Source organism: Anomaloglossus baeobatrachus, chromosome 8 (assembly GCF_048569485.1).
Source record: "Anomaloglossus baeobatrachus isolate aAnoBae1 chromosome 8, aAnoBae1.hap1, whole genome shotgun sequence".
Taxonomy (NCBI): domain Eukaryota; kingdom Metazoa; phylum Chordata; class Amphibia; order Anura; family Aromobatidae; genus Anomaloglossus; species Anomaloglossus baeobatrachus.
Window position 1 is genome coordinate 212,494,400 of NC_134360.1, and position 27,286 is coordinate 212,521,685.

A 27,286-nucleotide genomic window follows, 5' to 3' on the forward strand; every position below is an offset into this window, starting at 1 on the left:
GGCAGGGCTGAACCAATTAGCGGCTTTGACATTTTCACTCACTGATTGTGGTTTTAGGACTACTCCATAAAGAATGCATTATTTTTATATCTTTTAAAATATTATTCAGATTGGTCAAGGTGTAATGAACTTGCTCTACTCTTAAAGCCTCGGCCACAGAAGGTCAGCTGTGGTCATAGCCGAGGTATCATTAAAGTCTGAGCAATCACTCTGTTCTTATGGAGGTATTGACAATCTCTCAGAAGAGTGCGGAGTAAGCATTGCACCCTATATTACAGATGCCATGCTAATATTCCTTTGAGGAACTTTAAGAAAGCCTGCAGGGCAGTATCATTTAATCAGTTTTTCAATAGTTAAACACTCAGGGGAAAAAAATACCGCTGAAAAAGACTTTGTGATATTAGTAGACAGTAAACTAAACCTTAGCTGCCAATGCCAGGAGGCTGCTGTCAAGACAGATAAAATTATGGGGTACATTAAAGCCGGAATAGATGCATATGACAAGAGCATAGTTTTGTCTCAATAAAAGATACTGGTCAGGCCACTCTTAAGGCCACTTTACACACAGCGACATCACTAGCGATGTCGCTGGTGAAAGCACCCACCCCCGTCGGTTGTGCATCATGGGCAAATCGCTGCCCGTGGCGCACAACATCGTTAGTTCCCGTCACACTACTTACCTGCCTAGCGATGTCGCTGTGGCCAGCGAACCACCTCCTTTCTAAGGGGGAGGTTCGTTCGGCGTCACAGCAGCGTCACTAAGCGGCCGCCAAATAGAAGCGGAGGGGCGGAGATGAGCGGCCAGAACATCCCGCCCACCTCCTTCCTTCCTCATTGCCGGCGGCCGCAGGTACGATGTTGTTCCTCGTTCCTGCGGTGTCACACATAGTGATGTGTGCTGCCGCAGGAATGACGAACAACCTGCGTCCTGCAACAGCAACGATATTTGAGATTAGAACAACACGTCAACGATCAACGATATGGTGAGTAATTTTGATCGTTAGCGGTCGTTCGTGCGTTTCACACGCAATGACGTCACTAACGAGGCCGAATGTGCGTCACGAATTCCGTGACCCCAACGACATCTTGTTAGCGATGTCATTGCGTGTAAAGCCCCCTTTAGAATATTGTTTACAATTTTAGGTTAAATTGTCTAAGGCGGGCTCTGCACGTTGCGACATCGCAAGCCGATGCTGCGATGTCGCACGCGATAGTCCCCGCCCCCATCGCAGCAGTGATATCTTGTGAATCCTGGCGTAGCGAACATTATTGCTACGCCAGCTTCACATACACTCACCTGTCCTGCGACATCGCTCTGGCCGGCGTCCCGCCTTCTTCCTAAGGGGGCGGGTCGTACAACGTCACAGTGACGTCAAACGGCAGACGGCCAATCAAAGCGGAGGGGCGGAGATGAGCAGGATGTAAACATCCCGCCCACCTCCTTCCTTCCGTATAGCCGCCGGCGGCAGGTAAGGAGATGTTCCTCGCTCCTGCGGCTTCATACACAGCGATGTGTGCTGCCGCAGGAACGAGGAACACCATCGTACCTGTCGCGGCAGCGTAATTTTGAAAAAGTCGGAGCCTACACCGATGATACGATAACGACGCTTTTGCGCTCGTTAATCGTATCATCTAGGATTTACACACTATGATGTCGAAAGTGACGCCGGATGTGCGTCACTTTCGATTTGACCCCACCGACATCGCACGTGCGATGTTGCATCGTGCAAAGCCGCCCTTAGAAGAACATAGCATGTGTAGACATGTGTGACAGAATTTATTAAGGGAATGGTTGGAGTACAACTTTTTGACAAGGGTTATCAAGTGTGGAAAAATTGAATTTTAGGGATTCGTTAATTGCAATGTAAATAGATGGTACACAGATTTTTCTAATTACATTTATACACCCAAACCTTCAAAGAGGACAAGGGGGCATCCTTTACATCTAGAGGAAAGAAGGTTTAATCATCATAGTTGTGAGACTATGGATCTCTCTCCTACAACATAATAGGTAATTCATTGAAAAAGTTCTACAAGGACCTGGATGTCTTTCTTGAACACTATAATATAACTAGAGACGGTGTGAACTGATTGGCAAGACCAGGTCCTTCAATGACGTCAGTAATATGTGGCCACAAGACGGGAACATTTTGCTTTTGAGGCATGTACCTGCCTGTCATTTTTAATGTCTTTTTTGGGAGCAGCACTTAACTTTGTTAATCTAAACATAGATGACCCCCAAGCATAATAAACGTAATATGTAAAAAATGCTTATACTCATCTTACCGCTCACATTTACAGCCCCCACTCCTCACTGTCCTCTCACCAGCCCCTTTGCATCTTCTTATCACCATGAGTGCTCAAATCCCCATCCTCGTATTACCGGGCCAGGATTTTCAGTTCTGAGGAGGCCCTGGATGGTTCTGAGCATGTGCACATAAAGCATGGTACGCGTCATGACATTACGACCTTATCTGTGCATGCGCACTCCCTTGATGCATCAGAACTAGAAGTCATGGCCTAGAGATAAGAGGCCGATGATTTCAGTGCTTACAGTGACAGTAAGGGGTACTTTGCACGCTGCGACATCGCTAGCCAATTGTAGCGATGCCGAGCACGATAGTACCCGCCCCCATCGCAGCTGCGATATCTTGTGATAGCTGCCGTAGCGAACATTATCGCTACAGCAGCTCCACACGCACTTACCTGCCCTGCGACGTCGCTCTGGCCGGCGACCCTCCTTCTTCCTAAGGTGGCAGGTCATGTGGCTTCACAGTGACGTCACACGGCAGGTGGCCAATAGAAGCGGAGGGGCGGAGATGAGCGGGACGTAAACATGCCGCCCACCTACTTCCTTCCTCATTGCAGGCGGGACACAGGTAAGGAGATGTTCCTCGCTCCTGCGGCTTCATACACAGCGATGTGTGCTGCCGCAGGAACGAGGAACAACATCGTACCTGTCGCTGCAGCCAAATTATGGAAATGACCGACACTACACCGATCACCGATTTACGACACTTTTGCGATCGTTTATCGGTGCTTCTAGGCTTTACACGTTGCAACGTCATTACTGGCGCAGGATGTGCGTCACTTTCGATTTGACCCTGACGAGATCGCAGTAGCGATGTCGCAGCGTGCAAAGTACCCCTTAGAAATGAACGATCTTGATCGGCAAAGATCGGAAAATGTTAAAAACGAATGCTCTTTGGCCGAATCACTTCTCTTTCTTGTCCGTTGTGTGCTATAGCTATACTGTACTGCAGTTTGAAACCATAGCCTGTTTAGAGTAAATAAACCTGACACTACTCACACAAAAGAGATAATTTTTGCATAGCTTTTTAAGAAGCCATTGTTTCTTCCCTTTCTAAACAACAATCCTGATTTTGCTCACTCTAAATGGATAACATTTGGTAAAAAGCCATTTCTTCATTTTGCAAACCTGTAGCTGATCTTAAAATAATAGGGATAATTTTTGCACAGGCCATTGCTTTTTCTCTTTTTTTTTTATCTCAAAATAGGAATAATTTTTGGATGGCTTGATAACAATCTATAGTTTTTTATCACAGTCATATGAAAAAGTTTCTGCACCCCTATTAATGTTAACCTTTTTTCTTTATAACAATTTGGGTTTTTACAACAGCTATTTCAGTTTCATATATCTAATAACTGATGGACTGAGTAATATTTCTGGGTTGAAATGAGGTTTATTGTACTAACAGAAAATGTACAATCCGCATTTAAACAAAATTTGACCGGTGCAAAAGTATGGGCACCCTTATCAATTTCTTGATTTGAACACTTCTAACTACTTTTTACTGACTTACTAAAGCACTAAATTGGTTTTGTAACCTCATTGAGCTTTGAACTTCATAGGCAGGTGTATCCAATCATGAGAAAAGGTATTTAAGGTGGCCACTTGCAAGTTGTTCTTCTATTTGAATCTCCTATGAAGAGTGGCATCATGGGCTCCTCAAAACAACTCTCAAATGATCTGAAAACAAAGATTATTCAACATAGTTGTTCAGGGGAAGGATACAAAAAGTTATCTCAGAGATTTAAACTGTCAGTTTCCACTGTGAGGAACATAGTAAGGAAATGGAAGAACACAGGTACAGTTCTTGTTAAGCCCAGAAGTGGCAGGCCAAGAAAAATATCAGAAAGGCAGAGAAGAAGAATGGTGAGAACAGTCAAGGACAATCCACAGACCACCTCCAAAGACCTGCAGCATCATCTTGCTGTAGATGGTGTCAATGTGCATCGGTTAACAATACAGCGCACGTTGCACAAGGAGAAGCTGTATGGGAGAGTGATGCGAAAGAAGCCGTTTCTGCAAGCACGCCACAAACAGAGTCGCCTGAGGTATGCAAAAGCACATTTGGACAAGCCAGTTACATTTTGGAAGAAGGTCCTGTGGACTGATGAAACAAAGATTGAGTTGTTTGGTCATACAAAAAAGCGTTATGCATGGAGGCAAAAAAACACGGCATTCCAAGAAAAGCACTTGCTACCCACAGTAAAATTTCGTGGAGGTTCCATCATGCTTTGGGCCTGTGTGGCCAATGCCGACACCGGGAATCTTGTTAAAGTTGAGGGTCGCATGGATTCAACTCAGTATCAGCTGATTCTTGACAATAATGTGCAAGAATCAGTGACGAAGTTGAAGTTACGCAGGAGATGGATATTTCAGCAAGACAATGATCCAAAACACCGCTCCAAATCTACTCAGGCATTCATGCAGAGGAACAATTACAATGTTCTGGAATGGCCATCCCAGTCCCCAGACCTGAATATCATTGAAAATCTGTGGGATGATTCGAAGCGTGCTGTCCATGCTCGGCGACCATCAAACTTAACTGAACTGGAATTGTATTGTAAACAGGAATGGTCAAATATACCTTCATCCAGGATCCAGGAACTCATTAAAAGCTATAGGAAGCGACTGGAGGCTGTGATTTTTGCAAAAGGAGGATCTACAAAATATTAATGTCCCTTTTATGTTGAGGTGCTCATGCTTTTTCACCGGTCAAATTTTGTTTAAATGCGGATTGCACATTTTCTGTAAGTACAATAAACCTCATTTCAATCCAGAAATATTACTCAGTCCATCAGTTATTAGATATATGAAACTGAAATAGCTGCTGCAAAAACCCAAATTGTTATAAAGAAAAAAGGTTAACATTAATAGGGGTGCCCAAACTTTTTCATATGACTGTATAACAAACATGACATCTTTTGATACTTTTTTGTCAAAAAGCCTTTAAAGTATACCACCAGAATGACAGACATCTATCCTCATGAAGAGATAATTTTTGGAAAGATTTTATAATTTATAAAGCCTAAAAAAGTCTAATAGTTTAGTTGTTAAACAGGCTGTTGGCTACCACGGATTAGCTTCTGTTTGCCCATAGCAAGGTTTGTTGAGGTTACTTTGACTTTTCTAGGGCTATGTTTGCTTTATGGGGTTTAATACAGTCATAGGTGTCCTTCGAGTGTCATACATCTCCTGTGGACAATCAAAGGCTGGGCGGTAAGTGCGGTTCCAGTCAAATTGATTAGTTGCTAATCAAGTTTTTGGGGAAATATTTCACAAGGCTGGTAAATTTGGATTTCAAAAATTTCAATCATCTTCAGTAAGAATCCAAGAGTCCATTTATAGCTATCAGACAGATTAAGGTTAAACAAATACCGTACTATTCATTAAACTGGACACAATATTCACAGAGATTCAAGCTTTTAATACATTGTCAAAATATTTCACTGACTACACAAAGCTCAATGGTTTGATGGGAGATGAAGGCGATGATCATGGCTGAATTTACCTTGGGAGACGGTGGGTTGGTTGAGTCGGACATGGTACATTACAGATCGTACGGTCCAGTGCTGGATTAAAGGATAACCTGTTACTTCACTGAAGTTGACCATGCCTGTAAGAAAGGAAAATTGTATTTTTTTTAATTTATTTTTTAAATAATTTATAATAAGGATAGTAGTTTTACATTGGACATATAATGATTAGGGATGATCGAATACCTCAAATATTCGGCAATGCCCATATTCACCGAATAGGTCGCCGCTATTCAACTATTTCCGAATATTCGATGCGCAATGTAAGTCTATGGGAAACCCGAATAGTTGCCGAATAGCAACTATTCAGGCTTCCCATAGACTTACATTGCGCATCGAATATTCGTATAGTGGCGATCTATTCATCAGATATTCGCGAAGCCGAATATTACCGAATATTTGTGATATTCGATCATCCCTAAAAATGATCTATCTATCTATCTATCTATCCCTCTATCTATCTATCTATCTATCTATCTATCTACCTACCTATCTATCTATTGATATAGAAGGGGTAATAGTTTCTGTATTTCTAGATGTTAAATACTTTATTATTACATTCGTACATTTTATTTAAGTACATACTTGCCTCAGTCTAGTCTGAGTCTGAAATGTAAGGTCTTATTTTTATTTAAAATATTTTCTTATCTCATATGCAAGACTCTACGTCTCTGTGTTTCTGAGACTTAAAGGGAACCTGCCACCAGATTTGTGGCCTATAAGCTGTGGCCACCACCAGAGGGCTCTTATATACAGCATTCTAACATGCCGTATATAAGAGCCCAGGCTGCTGTGTAGAACATAAAAAACACTTTATAATACTTAACCTTTATTATTAAATTCATTAAAAGATCCTCAATCAATAAAACAGACAAACAATACATATATAGTTTGGCCCCTCCAACCAAGGAGACGCATGTGGGCCAATAATTCAGCTATTTACCGCTATAGTGACTGAGATTACCAGATGACTAGATGCTTATCAACATCAAGGTCCAAAATGGATTAATCTCACCAATTTATCCAAATTCTGATTCGTTCAAACCATCTCATGGCAGAACCTTACAAGTAAAGGATATACCTCCCGACGCGTTTCATTCTGAAAGAACTCTTCAGGGGAGCTTAAGAATCCATTCCGGGTCTCATAAAATCAAGAACCCGTTATATCCAATAGGCATGCAGTGGACCCAGACTCATCACAGAGTCATATACACGGTGAATCCAAATCAGGTCCCATACAACATGGACCCAGCACCTGGACAGAGCAAGAAGCAAGACCGCTCCTGCCACATGCATGATCAGGTGCTGGGTCCATGTTGTATGGGACCTGATTTGGATTCACCGTGTATATGACTCTGTGATGAGTCTGGGTCCACTGCATGCCTATTGGATATAACGGGTTCTTGATTTTATGAGACCCGGAATGGATTCTTAAGCTCCCCTGAAGAGTTCTTTCAGAATGAAACGCGTCGGGAGGTATATCCTTTACTTGTAAGGTTCTGCCATGAGATGGTTTGAACGAATCAGAATTTGGATAAATTGGTGAGATTAATCCATTTTGGACCTTGATGTTGATAAGCATCTAGTCATCTGGTAATCTCAGTCACTATAGCGGTAAATAGCTGAATTATTGGCCCACATGCGTCTCCTTGGTTGGAGGGGCCAAACTATATATGTATTGTTTGTCTGTTTTATTGATTGAGGATCTTTTAATGAATTTAATAATAAAGGTTAAATTTTAATTGGAGAATTCGGTACTTCATAATTTGCTAATTTCCCTTTTGATGTTTGATTAGACAACCCATTGGCTAGAGTTATATTACTTTATAATACTTACCTAGAAGGTCGCTCAGGTGCAGACTGGTCGAATAGGTGTCTTCATTCTCCGGGACCGGCGCCTCCTCTTTCGGGCATCTTGGTCTTCCTCCTTCTGAAGCCTGGGGTGCATGACACATCCTACATCATACACACCCACCAGCACTGAGGTCCTGCACAGGGGCACTTTGATCTGCCGTGAGTAGGGCAGATCAGAGTACTGTAGTATGCCTGCGCAGGATATCAATACCGGCCTGTGTACATAATGTAGGACGCTTCATGCACGCCGGCTTCAGAAGAAGGAAGTGTCGCGGGCGGAGGAGGGGACGCTGCGCTCTTCCACTGCTCGGGTCCGGCTGTCGCTGCTTGGTGGCTCGAGCGATGGGCCGAATCCCGGGGACTCGAGCGGCGCTCCTCGCCCGTGAGTGAAAAGGGGTTTTAGGGATATTGTCCGTGACGCCACCCACGGTTGTGGTGATTTTGTGGACACCACCGCTGCTCTGGACGGGGATCCCGACATCGGTGACAGGGAGCAGCTTAGATGGTAGTTCTCCCCTCCGTGGGTAGGGGGTTGGTTGTCCCGGGGCCCGGTGATGGGGTGGGGATGGATGGCAGGCGGGTTACGGGGCCTGGCGAGGTGCAGGGTCGCAGGGGCAGCGCGGTGCCGCACGGCATGGTGGTACTCACTCAGCCTAATGATGCACACAGAGTCTCTGCTGAAACAAACGGCTGGATGGACGGGTCCCGCAGGCGGCTGCGGTGTTTTTCCCCTGACCCCAGGTTGGTAATGTAAGTCTTTTCTTTCACCTCGGTGCAAGCTCCTCCTGCGCTCCGGTTTCCAGCTGGCTCCCCGGTTCGGTACCGATGGGCCACCGCCCAGCCCCGGCTACCTACGGTTCCACCAACTGTCTGCCCGGCTCCCTGCAGACGGCCACTACCGTCTGCCTCACTCTCTACATGAGGGACCTAAGCTCCAGCCTAGGCCCCTGTCTGCTTCTGTCTCCCTGCAGACCTCCTCTCTCTTCCTCTCCTAGACTTGTCTGGACCTGCTTCCTGCCTCAGGCCAGCTAGACTCTTCGGTGGGCGTGCCTATCTGCTTGACTCCGCCCACCTAGTGTGTCTGTCTGAACCCGAGGGAAGGAATCAGGTTTCACTGGGGATGTTTGCTGTGAACTGCTGGGGGTGGGTGTGTGTGTGTGTTGTTACATGTGGCCCCTGGCTTGTTCAGGGCGACACATTCCCTCTTAGTTAAATGCAGACCGTCCGCGGGCTGCCCGTCCATCACCGGTTTTATTTTCCTCTTTTTTAACTGCAAAAGAATAAAACATTTACCAGGCATTTTCAATCTTCCCACAATGGGATGCACACTACTTAAACGTTGCAACAACAATCAAACACTTTTAATAATAACAGTGGAATGGGTCCTTCAGTCACCCACCCAAACAACCTGGCCCTGATGCTGCCCCTAAGAAGTGGGCAGCACCCCTTGACCCCAGTCCAGAACCAGGCTACCCAGATAGTTAACGGGATGGGTGCTTCGCTGCCGTTGCAGCCGGGCGGACTGCCGGAGCCGTCGTCATCTCCGTCGCGGCCGGGCGGACTGCCGGGGCCGTCGTCATCGGCGGTGCGGCTGGGATGGAAGCCGGGACCGGTGGCAGGGCGGTGACGATGGTAAGGCCTGGGTACCCCAGGCCTGGGCCCTCCCTCGCTGACACTGTGAGCTCCGCTACCGGTGACAGGGGTAACGGGTCGGTCGGGGCATTGGCCGTGGGCATGGGCACTGAGGTTTCCGCGGTGCCGGACGGACGGGACATTTCGTGCAGCGGTGCTCCAGGAACCAAACACTGGCAGAGTCCTGGCGTCCCTGCTTCCACAGCCGCGGTTCACATGCGGCCGGACGCCATCCCGTCCCCCTTAGTCTCTTTTTAGCACTTCCTTCTTCAGGGGGCGGGGCTCCACTTTCGCGCCTTTCCTGCTCGGGGAAGACGCTCGAGCGGGAATTCTTCGCGCCCAAAATGGCGGCTTCACGAAATTTTCGGCCGGACACCTTCGGCGGTCACAAGGCGCACCTCTACCAGACGGCAGAGCGGTAAGATCCTGTTCGTGACGCCAAGTTGTCGCGGGCGGAGGAGGGGACGCTGCGCTCTCCCACTGCTCGGGTCCGGCTGCCGCTGCTGCTGCTCGGTGGCTCGAGCGAAGGGCCGGATCCCGGGGACTCGAGCGGCGCTCCTCGCCTGTGAGTGAAAAGGGGTTTTAGGGATATTGTCCGTGACGCCACCCACGGTTGTGGTGATTTTGTGGACACCACCGCTGCTCTGGACGGGGATCCCGGGAGCGGTGACAGGGAGCAGCTTAGATGGTAGTTCTCCCCTCCGTGGGTAGGGGGTTGGTTGTCCCGGGGCCCGGTGATGGGGTAGGGATGGATGGCAGGCGGGTTACGGGGCCTGGCGAGGTGCAGGGTCGCAGGGGCAGCGCTGTGCCACACGGCATGGTGGTACTCACTCAGCCTAATGATGCACACAGAGTCTCTGCTGAAACAAACGGCTGGATGGACGGGTCCCGCAGGCGGCTGCGGTGTTTTTCCCCTGACCCCAGGTTGGTAATGTAAGTCTTTTCTTTCACCTCGGTGCAAGCTCCTCCTGCGCTTCGGTTTCCAGCTGGCTCCCCGGTTCGGTACCGATGGGCCACCGCCCAGCCCCGGCTACCTACGGTTCCACCAACTGTCTGCCCGGCTCCCTGCAGACGGCCACTACCGTCTGCCTCACTCTCTACACGAGGGACCTAAGCTCCAGCATAGGCCCCTGTCTGCTTCTGTCTCCCTGCAGACCTCCTCTCTCTTCCTCTCCTAGACTTGTCTGGACCTGCTTCCTGCTTCAGGCCAGCTAGACTCTAGTATCTGCTTGACTCTGCCCACCTAGTGTGTCTGTCTGAATCCGAGGGAAGGAATCAGGTTTCACTGGGGATGTTTGCTGTGAACTGCTGGGGGTGGGTGTGTGTGTGTGTTGTTACCTGTGTCCCCTGGCTTGTCCAGGGCGACACAGAAGATCATGATGACCGAAAGAGGAGGCGCCGGTCCTGGAGGACGGAGACACCCGTTTGACCAATCTGCACCGGACCATCCTTTAGATGAGTATTATAAAGTGATTTTTACATTCTACACAGCGGCCTGGTCTCTTATATACAGCATGTTAGAATGCTGTGTATAAGAGCCCACTGTTGGTGGCCGCAGCTTATAGGCCCCAAATCTCGTGACAGGTTCCCTTTAAAGGTCATATGATGCAGGGGGTCAACTTCTAAATTTCCACTAGAAGCATTTATCACAATATCAAATTGGTCTGGAAATGGTATAAATTATCCGTGCACTGGTAAAGAAACAGAATCTGAGTTTGCTCACAAGTGTGCATCAACCTTTGTCCAAGCGCATGATATCTAAGAGGCCTAATTCAATTTGGACCTCACTGATGATCCCGTATACTGGCCTTTGAATCTCTCTCATATGGATACAGGCAAATAAAGATATACATTTAAAACTCCATTACTGCTATAGAGACTATACTTATTAAATCGTGGGACACAGTGCACAATTTAGTCAATTCATGTGTGCGCGCCCATTGGCTACCTACCTGTCCTTTACATCAATCACACCCAATACATATTAGTTTGTCTGACATTATGCATTGTTAGACAGTCAAAGAACGATATATAAAACACACTAACTAGGTCAGAAAAACTTAAAGGGGTTACCCTACGAATTATTCCAGTGCTGAAATAATTTTGTAAATGTGCTCCTGCTATGTACTGTGTAACGGCCGTGTCTGACCATGTAGGAACATGGCCTGATCATACCACATCTCCGGGCCTGAGGAGGAAAAATAAGTGGTTATACAGACCACACAGCATGGGCTCACAGCTGCTGCTTTCTGTGAGGTAAAACATTACCCTGCCTGTTTTATCAGTTGAGCGAGTGTTTATGCTGCATCTCTAGTCTCCTAAGCTTATCATAAAACAAGTCAGTGAAGTAGGCGCTCTGGCTGCTGCTTAGCTCGTATGTCAAAGACTTGATTTTATTTCAAGATCTATTGATTAAAATGGACTTTCTTCATGGTACAACCCCTTTAAGGAAGAAAGTCTAACAAAAAGCCTAAAAACAACATAAGCTACTTGTTTTTTTAATCAGACGAGCTTCATAAATAATTTTCTTTGTTCAGTGTTCTGCTTCTGATCTTGTGAAATTCCATGTTATATTGCAGTTCTTTGCTGGAAAGAAATTCTGGAGAAATACACTTTTCGGAATATTGGAGGGCTTTGACTTATTTCACTAGATAGATAATGAGCTTTAGATATATACGGTACATACAGGACCTTGAAGAAGTATTCATACCCTGTGAACTTTTCTACATTTTTTTCACATAACACCCACAAATGTAAAATGTATTTTATTAGTATTTTATGTGATATACCAACACTAAGGGGCCCTTTGCACACTACGACATTGCAAGCCGATGCTGCAATGCCGAGCGCGATAGTCCCCGCCCCCGTCGCAGCAGCGATATCATAGTGATAGCTGCCGTAGCGAACATTATCGTTACGGCAGCTTCACATGCACTTACCTGCCCTGCAACGTCGCTCTGGTCGGCAAACCACCTCCTTATTAAGGGGGCGGGTCGTGCGGCGTCATAGCGACGTCACACGGCAGGCGGCCAATAGAAGCGGAGGGGCGGAGATGAGCGGGACGTAAACATCCCGCACACCTCCTTCCTTCCGCATTGCAGCCGGGATGCAGGTTGGAGATGTTCCTCGCTCCTGTGACTTCACACACAGCGATGTGTGCTGCCGCAGGAACGAGGAACAACATCGTAACATCGGTCTTTCCCAATTCATGGAAATGCCGGACCCTACACCAATGATACGATTACAACGCTTTTGCGTTCATTAATCGTATCATAAAGGATTTACAAACTACGATGTTGACAGCGACGCCGGATGTGCGTCACTTTCAATTTGACCCCACCGACATCGCACCTGCGATGTCATAGTGTGCAAAGTGCCCCTAAGTAGCAAGTGGAGCTGAATTTCTAAAACAACTGCTGAAGCATCAGAGAGCAGGCTAATGTCTAGGTGTTCCTGTGTAGGTCTCCCCATCTTTTTGTAGGATCTAAGCTCTTATGGTGAGCAGAGTCCACTCTTTCTAAGGCCTCTTTCACACGTCATTGAAAAACACACACGTTTTTCACTGACGTGTTAAAGGTGCGTATGTCCCTCCGTGTGCCATAATTTTGGCACACGTGTGATCTCTGTGCGCTATCCCTGATAATACATGGAGATCAGGCACTTATAATTACTTGTCCATGCCTCTGCTATCCGTGATGCTGATGTCTCCAGCTCCGCTGTGTCCAGACGCCGCTTTCTCCCCTCTGCAGCTAGTTCCGGGTCGGCTGTGCAGTGCATATGTATGAGCATAATTAGCTGGCCTGGAAGCGGGAGACAGCAGCGGCTGAAGACAGCATCACTGGAGACGGGTGAGCTTAAAAAGCTTTTCATTTAAAATATACTTTTTTTTCTAGTACTTGTTGCATGGATCACACCACTGTGTGGTCCGTGGGACATCAGTGATGCCAGAAAAAACAGACATGTCTCCGTGTGGAGCACACGGATACGCGTGTATGTCACACGGAAACACGTCAGTAAGACAACACTGATGTGTGCGCAGACCCATTGATTTTAATGGGTCTGCATATATCCATGATTCTAGTACGTATAAAAACTGCAAAATATGTACCAGAATCACTGACGTGTGAAAGGGGCCTTATAGGCTACGTTAAGATGACCATATAAATCAGACCAAAATTGGACCCCAATGCTTGGACTGTCAGCAGTCTTTCTTCTATAGAGTGTAAGCTCTTATGGTCAGCAGGGTCTCTCTCTCTCTCCTGTAGAGTGTAAGCTCTTATGGTCAGCAGGGTCCTCTCTCTCTCTCCTGTAGAGTGTAAGCTCTTATGGTCAACGGGGTCACTCTCTCTTCTGTAGATTGTAATCTCTTATGGTCACCACGCTATCTTTCTTTCTTCTGTAGAGTGTAAGCTCTTATGGTCAGCAGGGTCTCTATCTCTCCTGGTTTGTGTAAGCTCATATGGTCAGCAGAGTCTCTCTCTCTCCTGTAGAGTGTAAGCTCTTATGGCCAGCAGAGTCCTCTCTCTCTCTCTCTCCTGTAGAGTGTAAGCTTTTATGATGAGCACGATCTCTCTCTTCTGTAGAGTGTAAGCTCTTATGGCCAGCAGAGTCTTCTCTCTCTCCTGTAGAGTATAAACTCTTATGGTCAGCAGAGTCCTCTTTCTCTCTCCTGTAGAGTGTAAGGTCTTCTGGTTAACAGGGTCTCTCTCTCCTGTAGAGTGTAAGCTCTTATGGTCAACACAGTCTCTCTCTTTCTTTTGTAGAGTGTAAGCTCTTATGATCAGCAGGGTCCTCTCTCCCTCCTGTAGATTGTAAGCTCTTATGATCAGCAGGGTTCTCTCTCCCTCCTGTAGAGTGTAAGCTCTTATGGTCAGCAGAGTCCCCTCTCTCTCCTGTAGAGTGTAAACTCTTATGATCAGCAGAGTCCCCTCTCTCTCCTGTAGAGTGTAAGATCTTATGATCAGCAGAGTCCCCTCTCTCTCCTGTAGAGTGTAAGATCTTATGATCAGCAGAGTCCCCTCTCTCTCCTGTAGAGTGTAAGCTCTTATGGTCAGCAGAGTCCCCTCTCTCTCCTGTAGAGTGTAAGATCTTATGATCTGCAGAGTCCCCTCTCTCTCCTGTAGAGTGTAAGATCTTATGATCTGCAGAGTCCCCTCTCTCTCCTGTAGAGTGTAAGCTCTTATGGTCAGCAGAGTCTCTCTCTCTCCTGTAGAGTGTAAGCTCTTATGGTCAGCAGAGTCTCTCTCTCTCCTGTAGAGTGTAAGCTCTTATGGCCAGCAGAGTCCTCTCTCTCTCTCCTGTAGAGTGTAAGCTCTTATGATGAGCACGATCTCTCTCTTCTGTAGAGTGTAAGCTCTTATGGCCAGCAGAGTCTTCTCTCTCTCCTGTAGAGTATAAACTCTTATGGTCAGCAGAGTCCTCTTTCTCTCTCCTGTAGAGTGTAAGGTCTTCTGGTTAACGGGGTCTCTCTCTCCTGTAGAGTGTAAGCTCTTATGGTCAACACAGTCTCTCTCTTTCTTTTGTAGAGTGTAAGCTCTTATGATCAGCAGGGTCCTCTCTCCCTCCTGTAGATTGTAAGCTCTTATGATCAGCAGGGTTCTCTCTCCCTCCTGTAGAGTGTAAGCTCTTATGGTCAGCAGAGTCCCCTCTCTCTCCTGTAGAGTGTAAACTCTTATGATCAGCAGAGTCCCCTCTCTCTCCTGTAGAGTGTAAACTCTTATGATCAGCAGAGTCCCCTCTCTCTCCTGTAGAGTGTAAGATCTTATGATCAGCAGAGTCCCCTCTCTCTCCTGTAGAGTGTAAGATCTTATGATCAGCAGAGTCCCCTCTCTCTCCTGTAGAGTGTAAGCTCTTATGGTCAGCAGAGCCCCCTCTCTCTCCTGTAGAGTGTAAGATCTTATGATCTGCAGAGTCCCCTCTCTCTCCTGTAGAGTGTAAGCTCTTATGGTCAGCAGAGTCTCTCTCTCTCCTGTAGAGTGTAAGCTCTTATGGTCAGCAGAGTCTCTCTCTCTCCTGTAGAGTGTAAGCTCCTATGGCCAGCAGAGTCCTCTCTCTCTCTCCTGTAGAGTGTAAGCTCTTATGATGAGCACGATCTCTCTCTTCTGTAGAGTGTAAGCTCTTATGGCCAGCAGAGTCTTCTCTCTCTCCTGTAGAGTATAAACTCTTATGGTCAGCAGAGTCCTCTTTCTCTCTCCTGTAGAGTGTAAGGTCTTGTGGTTAACGGGGTCTCTCTCTCCTGTAGAGTGTAAGCTCTTATGGTCAACACAGTCTCTCTCTTTCTTTTGTAGAGTGTAAGCTCTTATGATCAGCAGGGTCCTCTCTCCCTCCTGTAGATTGTAAGCTTTTATGATCAGCAGGGTTCTCTCTCCCTCCTGTAGAGTGTAAGCTCTTTTGGTCAGCAGGGTCTCCTCTCTCTTCTGTAGAGTGTAAGCTCTTCTGATCAGCAGAGTCCTCTCTCTCTCCTGTAGAGTGTAAGCTCTTATGGTCAGCAGAGTCCCCTCTCTCTCCTGTAGAGTGTAAGATCTTATGATCTGCAGAGTCCCCTCTCTCTCCTGTAGAGTGTAAGATCTTATGATCAGCAGAGTCCACTCTCTCTCTTGTAGAGTGTGAGATCTTATGATCAGCAGAGTCCCCTCTCTCTCCTGTAGAGTGTAAGCTCTTATGGTCAGCAGAGTCCCCTCTCTCTCCTGTAGAGTGTAAGATCTTATGATCAGCAGAGTCCCCTCTCTCTCCTGTAGAGTGTAAGATCTTATGATCAGCAGAGTCCCCTCTCTCTCCTGTAGAGTGTAAGATCTTATGATCAGCAGAGTCCCCTCTCTCTCCTGTAGAGTGTAAGATCTTATGATCAGCAGAGTCCACTCTCTCTCTTGTAGAGTGTGAGATCTTATGATCAGCAGAGTCCCCTCTCTCTCCTGTAGAGTGTAAGCTCTTATGGTCAGCAGAGTCCCCTCTCTCTCCTGTAGAGTGTAAGATCTTATGATCAGCAGAGTCCCCTCTCTCTCCTGTAGAGTGTAAGATCTTATGATCAGCAGAGTCCCCTCTCTCTCCTGTAGAGTGTAAGATCTTATGATCAGCAGAGTCCCCTCTCTCTCCTGTAGAGTGTAAGATCTTATGATCAGCAGAGTCCCCTCTCTCTCCTGTAGAGTGTAAGCTCTTATGATAAGCAGAGTCCCTTCTCTCTCCTGTAGAGTGTAAGCTCTTATGGTCAGCAGAGTCCCCTCTCTCTCCTGTAGAGTGTAAGATCTTATGATCAGCAGAGTCCCCTCTGTCTCCTGTAGAGTGTAAGATCTTATGATCAGCAGAGTCCCCTCTCTCTCCTGTAGTGTGTAAGCTCTTATGATCAGCAGAGTCCCTTCTCTCTCCTGTAGAGTGTAAGATCTTATGATCAGCAGAGTCCCCTCTGTCTCCTGTAGAGTGTAAGATCTTATGATCAGCAGAGTCCCCTCTCTCTCCTGTAGAGTGTAAGATCTTATGATCAGCAGAGTCCCCTCTCTCTCCTGTAGAGTGTAAGATCTTATGATCAGCAGAGTCCCCTCTCTCTCCTGTAGAGTGTAAGATCTTATGATCAGCAGAGTCCCCTCTCTCTCCTGTAGAGTGTAAGCTCTTATGATAAGCAGAGTCCCTTCTCTCTCCTGTAGAGTGTAAGCTCTTATGGTCAGCAGAGTCCCCTCTCTCTCCTGTAGAGTGTAAGATCTTATGATCAGCAGAGTCCCCTCTGTCTCCTGTAGAGTGTAAGATCTTATGATCAGCAGAGTCCCCTCTCTCTCCTGTAGTGTGTAAGCTCTTATGATCAGCAGAGTCCCTTCTCTCTCCTGTAGAGTGTAAGATCTTATGATCAGCAGAGTCCCCTCTGTCTCCTGTAGAGTGTAAGATCTTATGATCAGCAGAGTCCCCTCTGTCTCCTGTAGAGTGTAAGATCTTATGATCAGCAGAGTCCCCTCTGTCTCCTGTAGAGTGTAAGATCTTATGATCAGCAGAGTCCCCTCTCTCTCCTGTAGTGTGTAAGCTCTTATGATCAGCAGAGTCCCTTCTCTCTCCTGTAGAGTGTAAGGTCTTATGGACAGAGGGGTGCTCTCTCTCCTGTAGAGTGTAAGCTCTTATGGTCACAGGGATTCTCTTACTCTCTCACCAAATTTTAAACGATCTGCTCATCTCTAACAGATACCTATAAAGATTATCTATCTATATGATAAATAAATAAAAATTTTCTAGTTGTGTGATTTGAGTGTCAGAAGGACTGAACTAGAAAGATGGAAATCTAGCAGCTGTCAAAGATGCATTTGGAAGAACAGTATTTTTATGCCGCACATTATGCATGACAATGGAAGTATGCCAGTCCACTGTCAGCTCCTGGATCATGGAGATAAGCAAATAAATCAGGCACCTTGACATGAGGACGAGGATAATGTGCTCTATCAAATAACAGGAGATGAAACAATGCTTAATTTAGAAATTGCAAGTCACTGTACATAAAAATGACTGCAACAAAATGAACTGTCTGAAATCCAGAGATGTGATGGATGAAGGCTCCGATAATATTTATATACCTGCTCAGGAAAGTTGTGGTTTTCATAGCGCTTAATCTGTATTTATCAGCATCATATGTGTTACGACTGACGGATTGATGCAGAGAGAATGAAATAGGCTGAGTTTAAAGGAACAAGCATTTTATGAAGTGGCCTCACCGGCAGATCGGAGGTCTATATAATTTGAGTCCACATATACATTGAGAAATCAAACATTAAAAATGCAATATTGGGCAACATGGTATATTAACTAGTGTTGAGCCGACCAGGACTTGAAAAATCTGGATCCGCGCGGTTTCAGCGGTAGATCCGGGTCCGACCCGGAAGCGGGATTCCGGGTGCACGATCCGGATTCGGTTCTGATCCTCATTGACATATATTGGGCCGGATTCCGAATCGGATCCGGACTTCCTTGTCAACCCGCCACTGATCCACCGGACCCGAATTATTAGCAATTCGCTCAACCCTAATATTAACCCCATTAACAGATATCATAATAGTCACTGATTTTATCCATTATGTGACGGATCAGTCTTCTGCACAAATTCAGTTTTTATGCTTCTATAATTAAACTGAAAAATGTAATTCCTATCACAGACGTAACACATGAAAGGGAAGAACATGAAAAATTCCACTGGTCAACAACAGCTGTGATGCTAGTCCCTACTTACGGATAGTATAGATGGAAGGGTAGTCAGACAAGCCGGGGTCAGAAAACAGGAGGACATGACAGGATGCAGGGAGTAAGCAAAAATGCAGTCAACTAACAGGCCAAAGCGGGCTTTACACGCAACGACATGTCGTTGGGGTCACGGAATTCGTGACGCACATCCGGCCTCATTAGCGACGCCGTTGCGTGTGAAACACAGGAACGACCGTTAACGATCAAAATTACTCACCTAATCGTTGATCGTTGACATGTCGTTCTAATCCCGATTATCGTTGCTGTTGCAGGATGCAGGTTGGTGGTCGTTCCTGCGGCAGCACACAATGCTATGTGTGACACTGCAGGAACGAGGAACATCACCGTACCTGCAGCCGCCGGCATTGAGGAAGGAAGGAGGTGGGCGGGATGTTTGGCCCGCTCATTTCCGCCCCTCCGCTTCTATTGGGTGGCTGCTTAGTGACGCCGAACAAACCGCCCCCTTAGAAAGGAGGCAGTTTGCCGGCCACAGCGACGTCGCCTGGCAGGTAAGTCCGTGTGACGGGTGTTAGCGATGTTGTGCGCCACGGGCAGCGATTTGCCCGTGACGCACAACCGACGGGGGTGGGTGCTTTCACCAGCGACATCGCTAGCGATGTCACTGTGTGTAAAGCCCACTCAAGGGTCAGAATTCCAGGAAAGTACGTATTAGATTCAGGGAGCAGACAGAGACGTGGTCAGGTAATGGTTCGAGGTCAGAAGCCAGGAGATAACGACAAGAACAGGGAGTGGGCAGAGAGGAGTCAAACAATGGTCAGGGGTCAATAAACTTCAGAACATCAGATCAGAACACAAGCACAAGCCAAAAGCACAACTGCAGAACCAGAGAGGATGACTTGCGGGGTTCTGGGAGAGCATGCTCAGTAATGAAACAGAGCAATTACCAGGAAGGCGGAACACTTGTGTAAAAGCACCTCCCAGAACCTGCATGGATTCCCGTGCTATCAAATAACCCGTCAGCTAGTGCTCATAGAAACACAGCAGAGCATCTCCAAATGCAAGATGCTCTGCACAAAGGAAACATGTCACTGCCGGCTCTGTAGTTCAGGAAGGTGTGTCGGAGAATCACCTGTGTGCAAGATGCTCTGCACAGAGGAATAATGTTACTGCCGGATCCGTAATTCAGGAAGGTGCAGCAGAGCATCACCTGCGTGCAAGATGCTCTGCCGAGGAATTGTGACAGGTGGTATAGGTATTTAAAATAAAACCTTGGGTTGCCCAGTTGGCATTAGAGTTTTTTCCTTCATCCTCACCTCAGTGTATAGATTGCTGACTATAAGCTATTAATTCCTTAACCCAAGTCAATTGCAAATTATTATTTATAGGACCTACCCTATAGATTTATTCACTACATGAGGCACAAAGGCCACTCAGAGTTGATTGTTGTAAACTTTATGATAATCATTGGGAGGATAAATGCAAAGAACTGTGAAATTACCCCTTGGAGCACAAATAAGATTAGGGACTTGGATCCATTAATTTAGGTCTTAATTGATCAAAATCATCAAATGAGCCACTCTGCAAAGTTGTGATATCACATAATCCATCTGAATACGGGTATGTGTCAAATGGTGCTAGAATTATGATTAGCACAGTACGTAATCCGATTTAGGTAATGCCGTCCCCGAACACATCAAGACAATATCATTTTTTCCTGTTGAAACAATGTATTGTTTAGAAGTAAGGAAATGAGTATAAGAATAACCACCTGCAAAAAAAAGACCCTTCAAAGATCTATACCCCTCACCAACTAAGAGGACATTACTAATGCTTAAAATATATTAGGAGTGGAGATGAGTAATTCTCCACAATTTAAGTGTCATGCACTTTCCGGAACTGCACTCGTGGATTACAGCAATGGTGTCGGACCCTGTTCACATTGTAAAATCCAACAGGCAAACTGTTTTCTCTTAAATCCTCAGCTCTGCCGGGCGTGGCTGAGTTGTTTTTACTGCTCCCAGCTGTGCAGGAGATAATCCTTTTTGGAGCAGTGTGTAAAGCTGGGTTTACACACTGCAACATCGCAAAGGACATCGCTGTAACGTCACCGGTTTTGTGACGCAATAGCGACCTCCCTAAGTCTCTGTTAAGTCGCTGGTGAGCTGTCAAACAGGCAAACCTGGCCAATAACGCAACAGCGATCCGGACCTGCAGAGCGACCTAGCTGGTTGTTGGGGACGTTGATAAGCAGCTTTTTGAAAGGGAAGTTGCTAACAAAGTCGCTGTAAAGTCTTCACACACTGAAACTTTCCAGCGATGCATGCTGCACAGCGGGAAACAAAGGACCTAGGAATGGTCCTGAACGACTTGTAGCGATCAGCAACTTCACAGCAGGGGCCGGGTCGCTGATAGGTTTCACACACTGCAACATCGCAAACAACATCGCTATTGCGTCACAAAACCGGTGACGTTACAGCGATGTCGTTTGAGATGTTGCAGTGTGTAAACCCAGCTTAAGGGGTGCTTCACACACAGCGAGATCGCTGCTGAGATCGCTGCTGAGTCACGCTTTTTGTGACGCAGCAGTGACCTCATTAGCGATCTCGCTGTGTGTGACACTGAGCAGTGATCTGGCCCCTGCTGGGAGATCGCTGCTCGTTACACACAGCCCTGGTTCGTTTTTTTATTGTTGCTCTCCCGCTGTGACGCACAGATCGATGTGTGTGACAGCGAGAGAGCGATGAAATGAAGCGAGCAGGGAGCAGGAGCCGGCATCTGGCAGCTGCGGTAAGCTGTAACCAGGCTAAACATCGGGTAACCAAGGTGGTTACCCGATATTTACCTCCGTTACCAGCCTCCGCCGCTCTCAAGCTGCCTATGCTGCCGGCTCCTGCTCTCTGCACATATAGCTGCAGTACACATCGGGTTAATTAACCCGATGTGTACTGTAGCTAGGAGTGCAGGGAGCCAGCGCTAAGCATTGTGCGCGGCTCCCTGCTCTCTGCACATGTAGCTGCATTACACATCGGGTAATTAACCCGATGTGTACTGTAGCTAGGAGAGCAAGGAGCCAGCACTAAGCAGTGTGCGCGGCTCCCTGCTCTCTGCACATGTAGCGACGTTATGATCGCTGCTGCGTTGCTGTGTTTGACAGCTAAGCAGCAATCATAACAGCGACTTACAAGGTCGCTGTTACGTCACAGAAAATGGTCGCTGTCGCTATGTGTGAACCCAGCTTGACTCTTCTGATAATCAGGTTACTAATTACCATCCACAGCTGGTCTCTCCCTATTTAAGGCTGGGGAGTTTGTTAAGAGATCACTGAATATAGCCTCTAATTATGCTCTTGCGAATATCCGGTGTCTTTGGCGATCCTCTTTTGGTGACTTGCGATCTGTTGCTTGCGTGGTGTGGAAGTGTCCTTTGGTATGCTTTACTTCCTCCTGTATACTTTACTTCCTCCTGTCCCTTTATTGTCTTCCCTTTGTGGCTGTTTGAAGAGTGAATGCGTTTCAGTTCATCCCTTTGTCCATGTCATTTTAGGAGGGAGGGTTATCTTTGTGTGTCCTGCCAATCTCAGGGTGGACAAATGCGGGGGGGTTAGATCTAGGCATGAATAAGAGACAGGGACATGCTGGGAGCACAGACCTCACTACCCTTAAGTGTACCTCTGGGTTGAGGGTCAGCACAGGGATCCCAGTCTCAAAGCCAGTTCAGGTCTTCCCTTCTAGCCTAGCCCAACCTTGACATTAACTTTCTGCCAAATTTGTCTAATTTGTCTATCAAATTTGATTTGTTCCAAATTAAATTGAATCTGAATTGAAAGTGTCCTGATTGCTATAAAAGAAAAAAAACCATATCTTATCCTATGGGTTCTCTCTAAACCTCAGACAAGAATAAACAGAGGGAAGAGGTTTAGAAAAACACATTACACTCACTTTTCCTAGACTCTCACCTTGCTGCCCATGTTAAGGAATCCAGCACATTTTCAGCCGGTTGCCCATCTTGTGGGATTCATGCAAATTGAATAGAAAAAAAAAAATAACAGATTTCCAAATTTGGGAAATTTTATAATAAATTTAATTAGTTATGGATTGATTCCCTTATTTTGTAGCTTTATGTGTCATTAATTAGATAAAGCAAGTGAAGAAAAGAACGCCATATCTGGTAATTTCTGGTTTTTTTTTGGAAATCGTCTCCACTCTAAATAAACTGAACAATGGGGGTCGCAATGCAGGAACCTCAAGCAATGTAATGTATGGGATCTTGGCGGTAAGTGTTCAATTAACCTGGAGTGCAAATATAGGGGAAATTAAGCTTTACATGATGCCTGATAAAACCAATCGATGGGCCAATAATGAATGTCCTGGGATCTCCACAGAGGGAAAGATGCTCTTGGTAGAAATACTCCACTTGACGGAGGTCCCAAATGAGAAACCGCTCTTCTTTTTTAAGCAACCAATTTACAACATTCCTAATTTTTTGACTTGCCCACCATTGCCAAAGTTGAGACTAAGGGGTACTTTGCACGCTGCGACATTGCAAGCCGATGGTAGCGATGCCGAGTGCGATAGTCCCCGCCCCCGTCGCACATGCGATATCTTGTGATAGCTGCCGTAGCGAACATTATCACTACGGCAGCGTCACATGCACTTACCTGCCCTGCGACGTCGCTCTGGCCGGCGACCCGCCTCCTTCCTAATGGGGCGGGTCGTGCGGCGTAACAGCGACGTCACACGGCAGGCGGCCAATAGAAGCGGAGGGGCGGAGATGAGCGGGACGTAAACATCCCGCCCACCTTCTTCCTTCCGCATAGCCGGTGGAGGCAGGTAAGGAGATGTTCCTCGCTCCTGCGGCTTCACACACAGCGATGTGTGCTGCCGCAGGAACGAGGAACAACATCGTATCTCCTATTGGTGCGACATTATGAAAATGATTGACACTACACAGATCACCGATTTATGACACTTTTGCGATCGTTTATCGGCGCATCTAGGCTTTACACGTTGCGACGTTGTTACCGGCGCCGGATGTGCGTCACTTTCGATTTGACCCCGACGATATCGCAGTAGCGATGTCGCAACGTGGAAAGTACCCCTAACATTGAACAATTATATCGAGAATTTAAAGGGTTTTTTCCCATGAACAAAGTTCATTTTAATCAATAGATCTTGGAATAATAATAAATTCCACAATTGGATGGGTTTAAAAAAATGTTCCTGTGCTGAGATAATCTTATATATGTGTCCCTGTTGTGTACTGTGTAATGTCTGTGTCTGACCATACAGGAACATGGTCTGATCATACCACATCTCTTGGGCAGGTGAGGAAGTAAAAAAGTATAAAGACGTTACAGCACAGGATCACAAATAATTCTTTCTGTGAGGTAAAACATTTTTTCAAAGCAGGAAAGGAAATGTTTTACCTCACGAAAGCATCAGCTATGATCCCGTGCTGTAATGTCTCTACACTCTTTTGCATCCTCCCCGGCCGAGGAGATGTGGTATGATCAAATCATGTCTCTGTACAGTCAGACACGGCCATTACACAGTACACAGCAGGTGCACATATATAAGATTATCTCAGTAGAGGAACATTTTTTTAACACACATCCAATTGTGGAAATTATTATTATTCCAAGATCTAATGATTAAATTCAACTTTCTTCATGGTAAAACCCCTTTAATGTCGCTCGGCCAAAGACTGGGGAAGAGAAATGGATTATAACCGGAAAATAGGAATAAGGGTAACCATGGAGCGAGTGGAATGCAATAAAAATATCGCCCATGTTACTTTATGGGCCCGCTCCCATGCACGATTCTTTTCTCAGCCCTAATCGGACCAAGAAAACAGTCGCAGAATGCCGCGGGAGGAATGTGATCCTGTTTCACTCGCACCCATTGAAGTCTCTGGGGGCGAGAGAAACATCGCACTGCACTCATATTATTACACCGGTGTAACGTGAGTGCAATGCGATTCTTGCATCAGCCGACAACGGAGGAGATGGGGAGATAAATCCCTGCCTCCCCTCTGCAACTGTGATCTGATTGCAGGATTGAGCCACAGTCGCATGACACTTGCCTCCCGCTGTGCTGCAAGCGTGAGCTGAGTGTCATGCGAGGACTTGCAGCAATCCCTGTGTGGCCTCAGCCTAAGGCCCCCTTCACACATCCGTGTCTCTGGTACATGTATGGTCAGTTTCCTCACGTGCTGGAGACACGGGCACATGTAGACCCATTAAAATCAATGGGTCTGCGCTCACGTGCGTGTTCTGCCATGGACCGTGTGTATGTATGGAGTATACGTTTGACCGTGTGCTCCACACGTAGACATGTCCATTTTTCTCCAGCATCACGGATGTCACACGGCCCGCACAGATGTGATCCGTGTGACATACACCGGAGAAAACACACGTGTTGGCAAAAAAAAAATTCTATACTCACCTTCTCCAGCGCTGCACTCTCTGCCTCTTCTGTCACTTGCTTCTGACCCCCGCTCATTATGCTCATCGCATATTCACTCCACTGTGGGCCGGAAGCAGCAGCAGCGGGGAGTCGGCAGGACCGGAGACCGAAGATCAGCACCACGGAGAGCAACGCCAGGGACGGGTGAGTAGAAAGTTACCGTTCTCCATGTATTATCATGGATAACACATGGAGAACACACGTTGTGCCATAAAAACAGCACACGGAGGTATATACGCACCTTTGACACGTCCGTGATTTTCACGGAGGTGTGAAGGGGGCCTAAAGGATAGTATACAATAGTGGGTTTACACGCATATTTACCATGACTAGTACAACAACCAGGATTAATTCTGATTATATCATTCATCCCAATAATGCCAATATCATTCATCCCAATAATCTTTCTATGTAATTTGTTTTATTTTCTGCTTATAGCTTTTTTATTTAATCTATTTTCTGTACATCATGATGGCGCGGCACCTTGCCTAGATTTTTGTTACCAGCACGTAGAGATATGAATCTGGCAGCAAATTTCTTGACCTTTATAGGAGCTTTGTAGCCATGCTCTGTGATCTGTACTGAGGTCAGTGTGCAGGCAGGGGAGAAGGTTTTCAAAGTATTTAATCTTCTATGAATGGTGGTTCTGACATTATATATTATACAGTGCATACGTAAAATATTCAGACCCCTTTAAATTTTTCACTTTCCTTCATTGCAGCCATTTGGTAAATTCAGAAAAGTTCATTTTTTTTTCTCAGAAATATACACTCTGCACCCCATCTTGACAAAAAAACCCACAAATGTAGACATTTTTACAAATTTATTAAACAAGAAAGACTGAAATATCACAGTCATACGTATTCAGACCCTTTTGCTCAGTATTGAGTAGACGCTCCCTCCTTTTGAGCTAGTACAGACATGAGTCTTCCTGGGAATGATGCAACAAATTTTTCACCCCTGGATTTGGGGATCCTCTGCCATTCTTCATAGCAGATCCTCTCCAGTTCCGTCGGGTTGGATGGTGAATGTTGGTGGACAGCCATTTTCAGGTCTCTCCAGAGATGCTCAATTGGGTTTAGGTCAGGGCTCGGACTGGGCCGGTCAAGAATGGTCACAGAGTTGTTCTGAAGCCACTCCTTTGTTATTTTAGCTGTATATTTAGGGTCATTGTTTAGTTTGAAGGTGAACCTTCGGCCAAGTCTGAGGTCCAGAGCACTCTAGAAGAGGTTTTCTTCCAGGATATCTCAATACTTGGTCACATTCATCTTTCCTTCAATTACAACCAGTTGCCCTGTCCTTGTAGCTGAAAAATACCCCCCTGGCATGATGCTGCCACCACCATGTTTCACTATAATGAGGTACCTGGTTTTCTCCAAACATACCGCTTAGAATTATCACCAAAAAGTACTATCTTTGTCTCATCAGACCAGAGAATCTTATTTCTCATAGTCTCAGAGTCCTTTATGTGTTTTTTTGCAAACATTATGTGGGCTTTTATATCTTTTGCACTGAGGAGAGGCTTCTGTCGGCCACTCTGGTATAAAGGCCCAACTGGTCCAGGGCTGCAGTGATAGTTGACTTTGTGCAACTTTCTCCCATCTCCCTACTGCATCTCTGGAGCTCAGCCACAGTGATCTTGAGGTTCTTCTTTACCTCTCTCACCAAGGCTCTTCTCCCACGTTTGCTCAGTTTGGCTGGACGGCCAGGTCTTGGAAGAGTTCTGGTGGTCCCAAACTTCTTCCATTCAAGGATTATGGAGGCTACTGTGCTCTTAGGGACCTTGAGTACTGCAGAAATTCTTTTGTAACCTTGGCCAGATCTGTGCCTTGCCACAATTCTGTCTCTGAGCTCCTTGGGCAGTTCCTTTGACCTCATGATTCTCATATGGTCTGACATGCACTGTGAGCTGTGAGGTCATATATAGACAGGTGTGCGCCTTTCCAAATCAAGTCCTATTATTTTAACTGCATGCTTAGGTCATTATCTTGTTGGAAGGTGAACCTTCGGCCAAGTCTGAGGTCAAGAGCACTCTGGAAGAGGTTTTCTTCTGGCAGAAACAGATTAATTTGCAAAAAGATGTAGATTTGGTGGTGACATTTCTACACCATATTCCTGCATCAAAACACCATGCGAGAGCTGCAGCCTGTAGCTGTATGCTTTATCTGTGCTGGGTATCATAATATGGGGGAACCCTACATCAATTTTTTTATGTGTTTATTTATTTTTACATTATAGGTATGCACACAACATCTGTGATTGAAAGCAGTCAGACATGCTGTTATGCAGGGTAGGGGCGCGTCTAACTGCAACCAATCAGACAC

At 46.3% G+C, this 27,286-nt stretch overlaps 1 protein-coding gene across 6 annotated transcripts in view; it reads right to left on the bottom strand.

The window, feature by feature from the left end:
• ASTN1 (astrotactin 1) overlaps positions 1 to 27,286 on the bottom strand; it is a 704,518-nt gene that overhangs the window by 69,057 nt on the left and 608,175 nt on the right. For all 6 annotated transcript variants that reach the window (XM_075320156.1, XM_075320155.1, XM_075320159.1 and 3 more), the window contains one exon: positions 5,820 to 5,924. In XM_075320156.1, the coding sequence (XP_075176271.1) occupies positions 5,820 to 5,924 (105 nt within the window). The remainder of the gene's footprint in view (positions 1 to 5,819; positions 5,925 to 27,286) is intronic.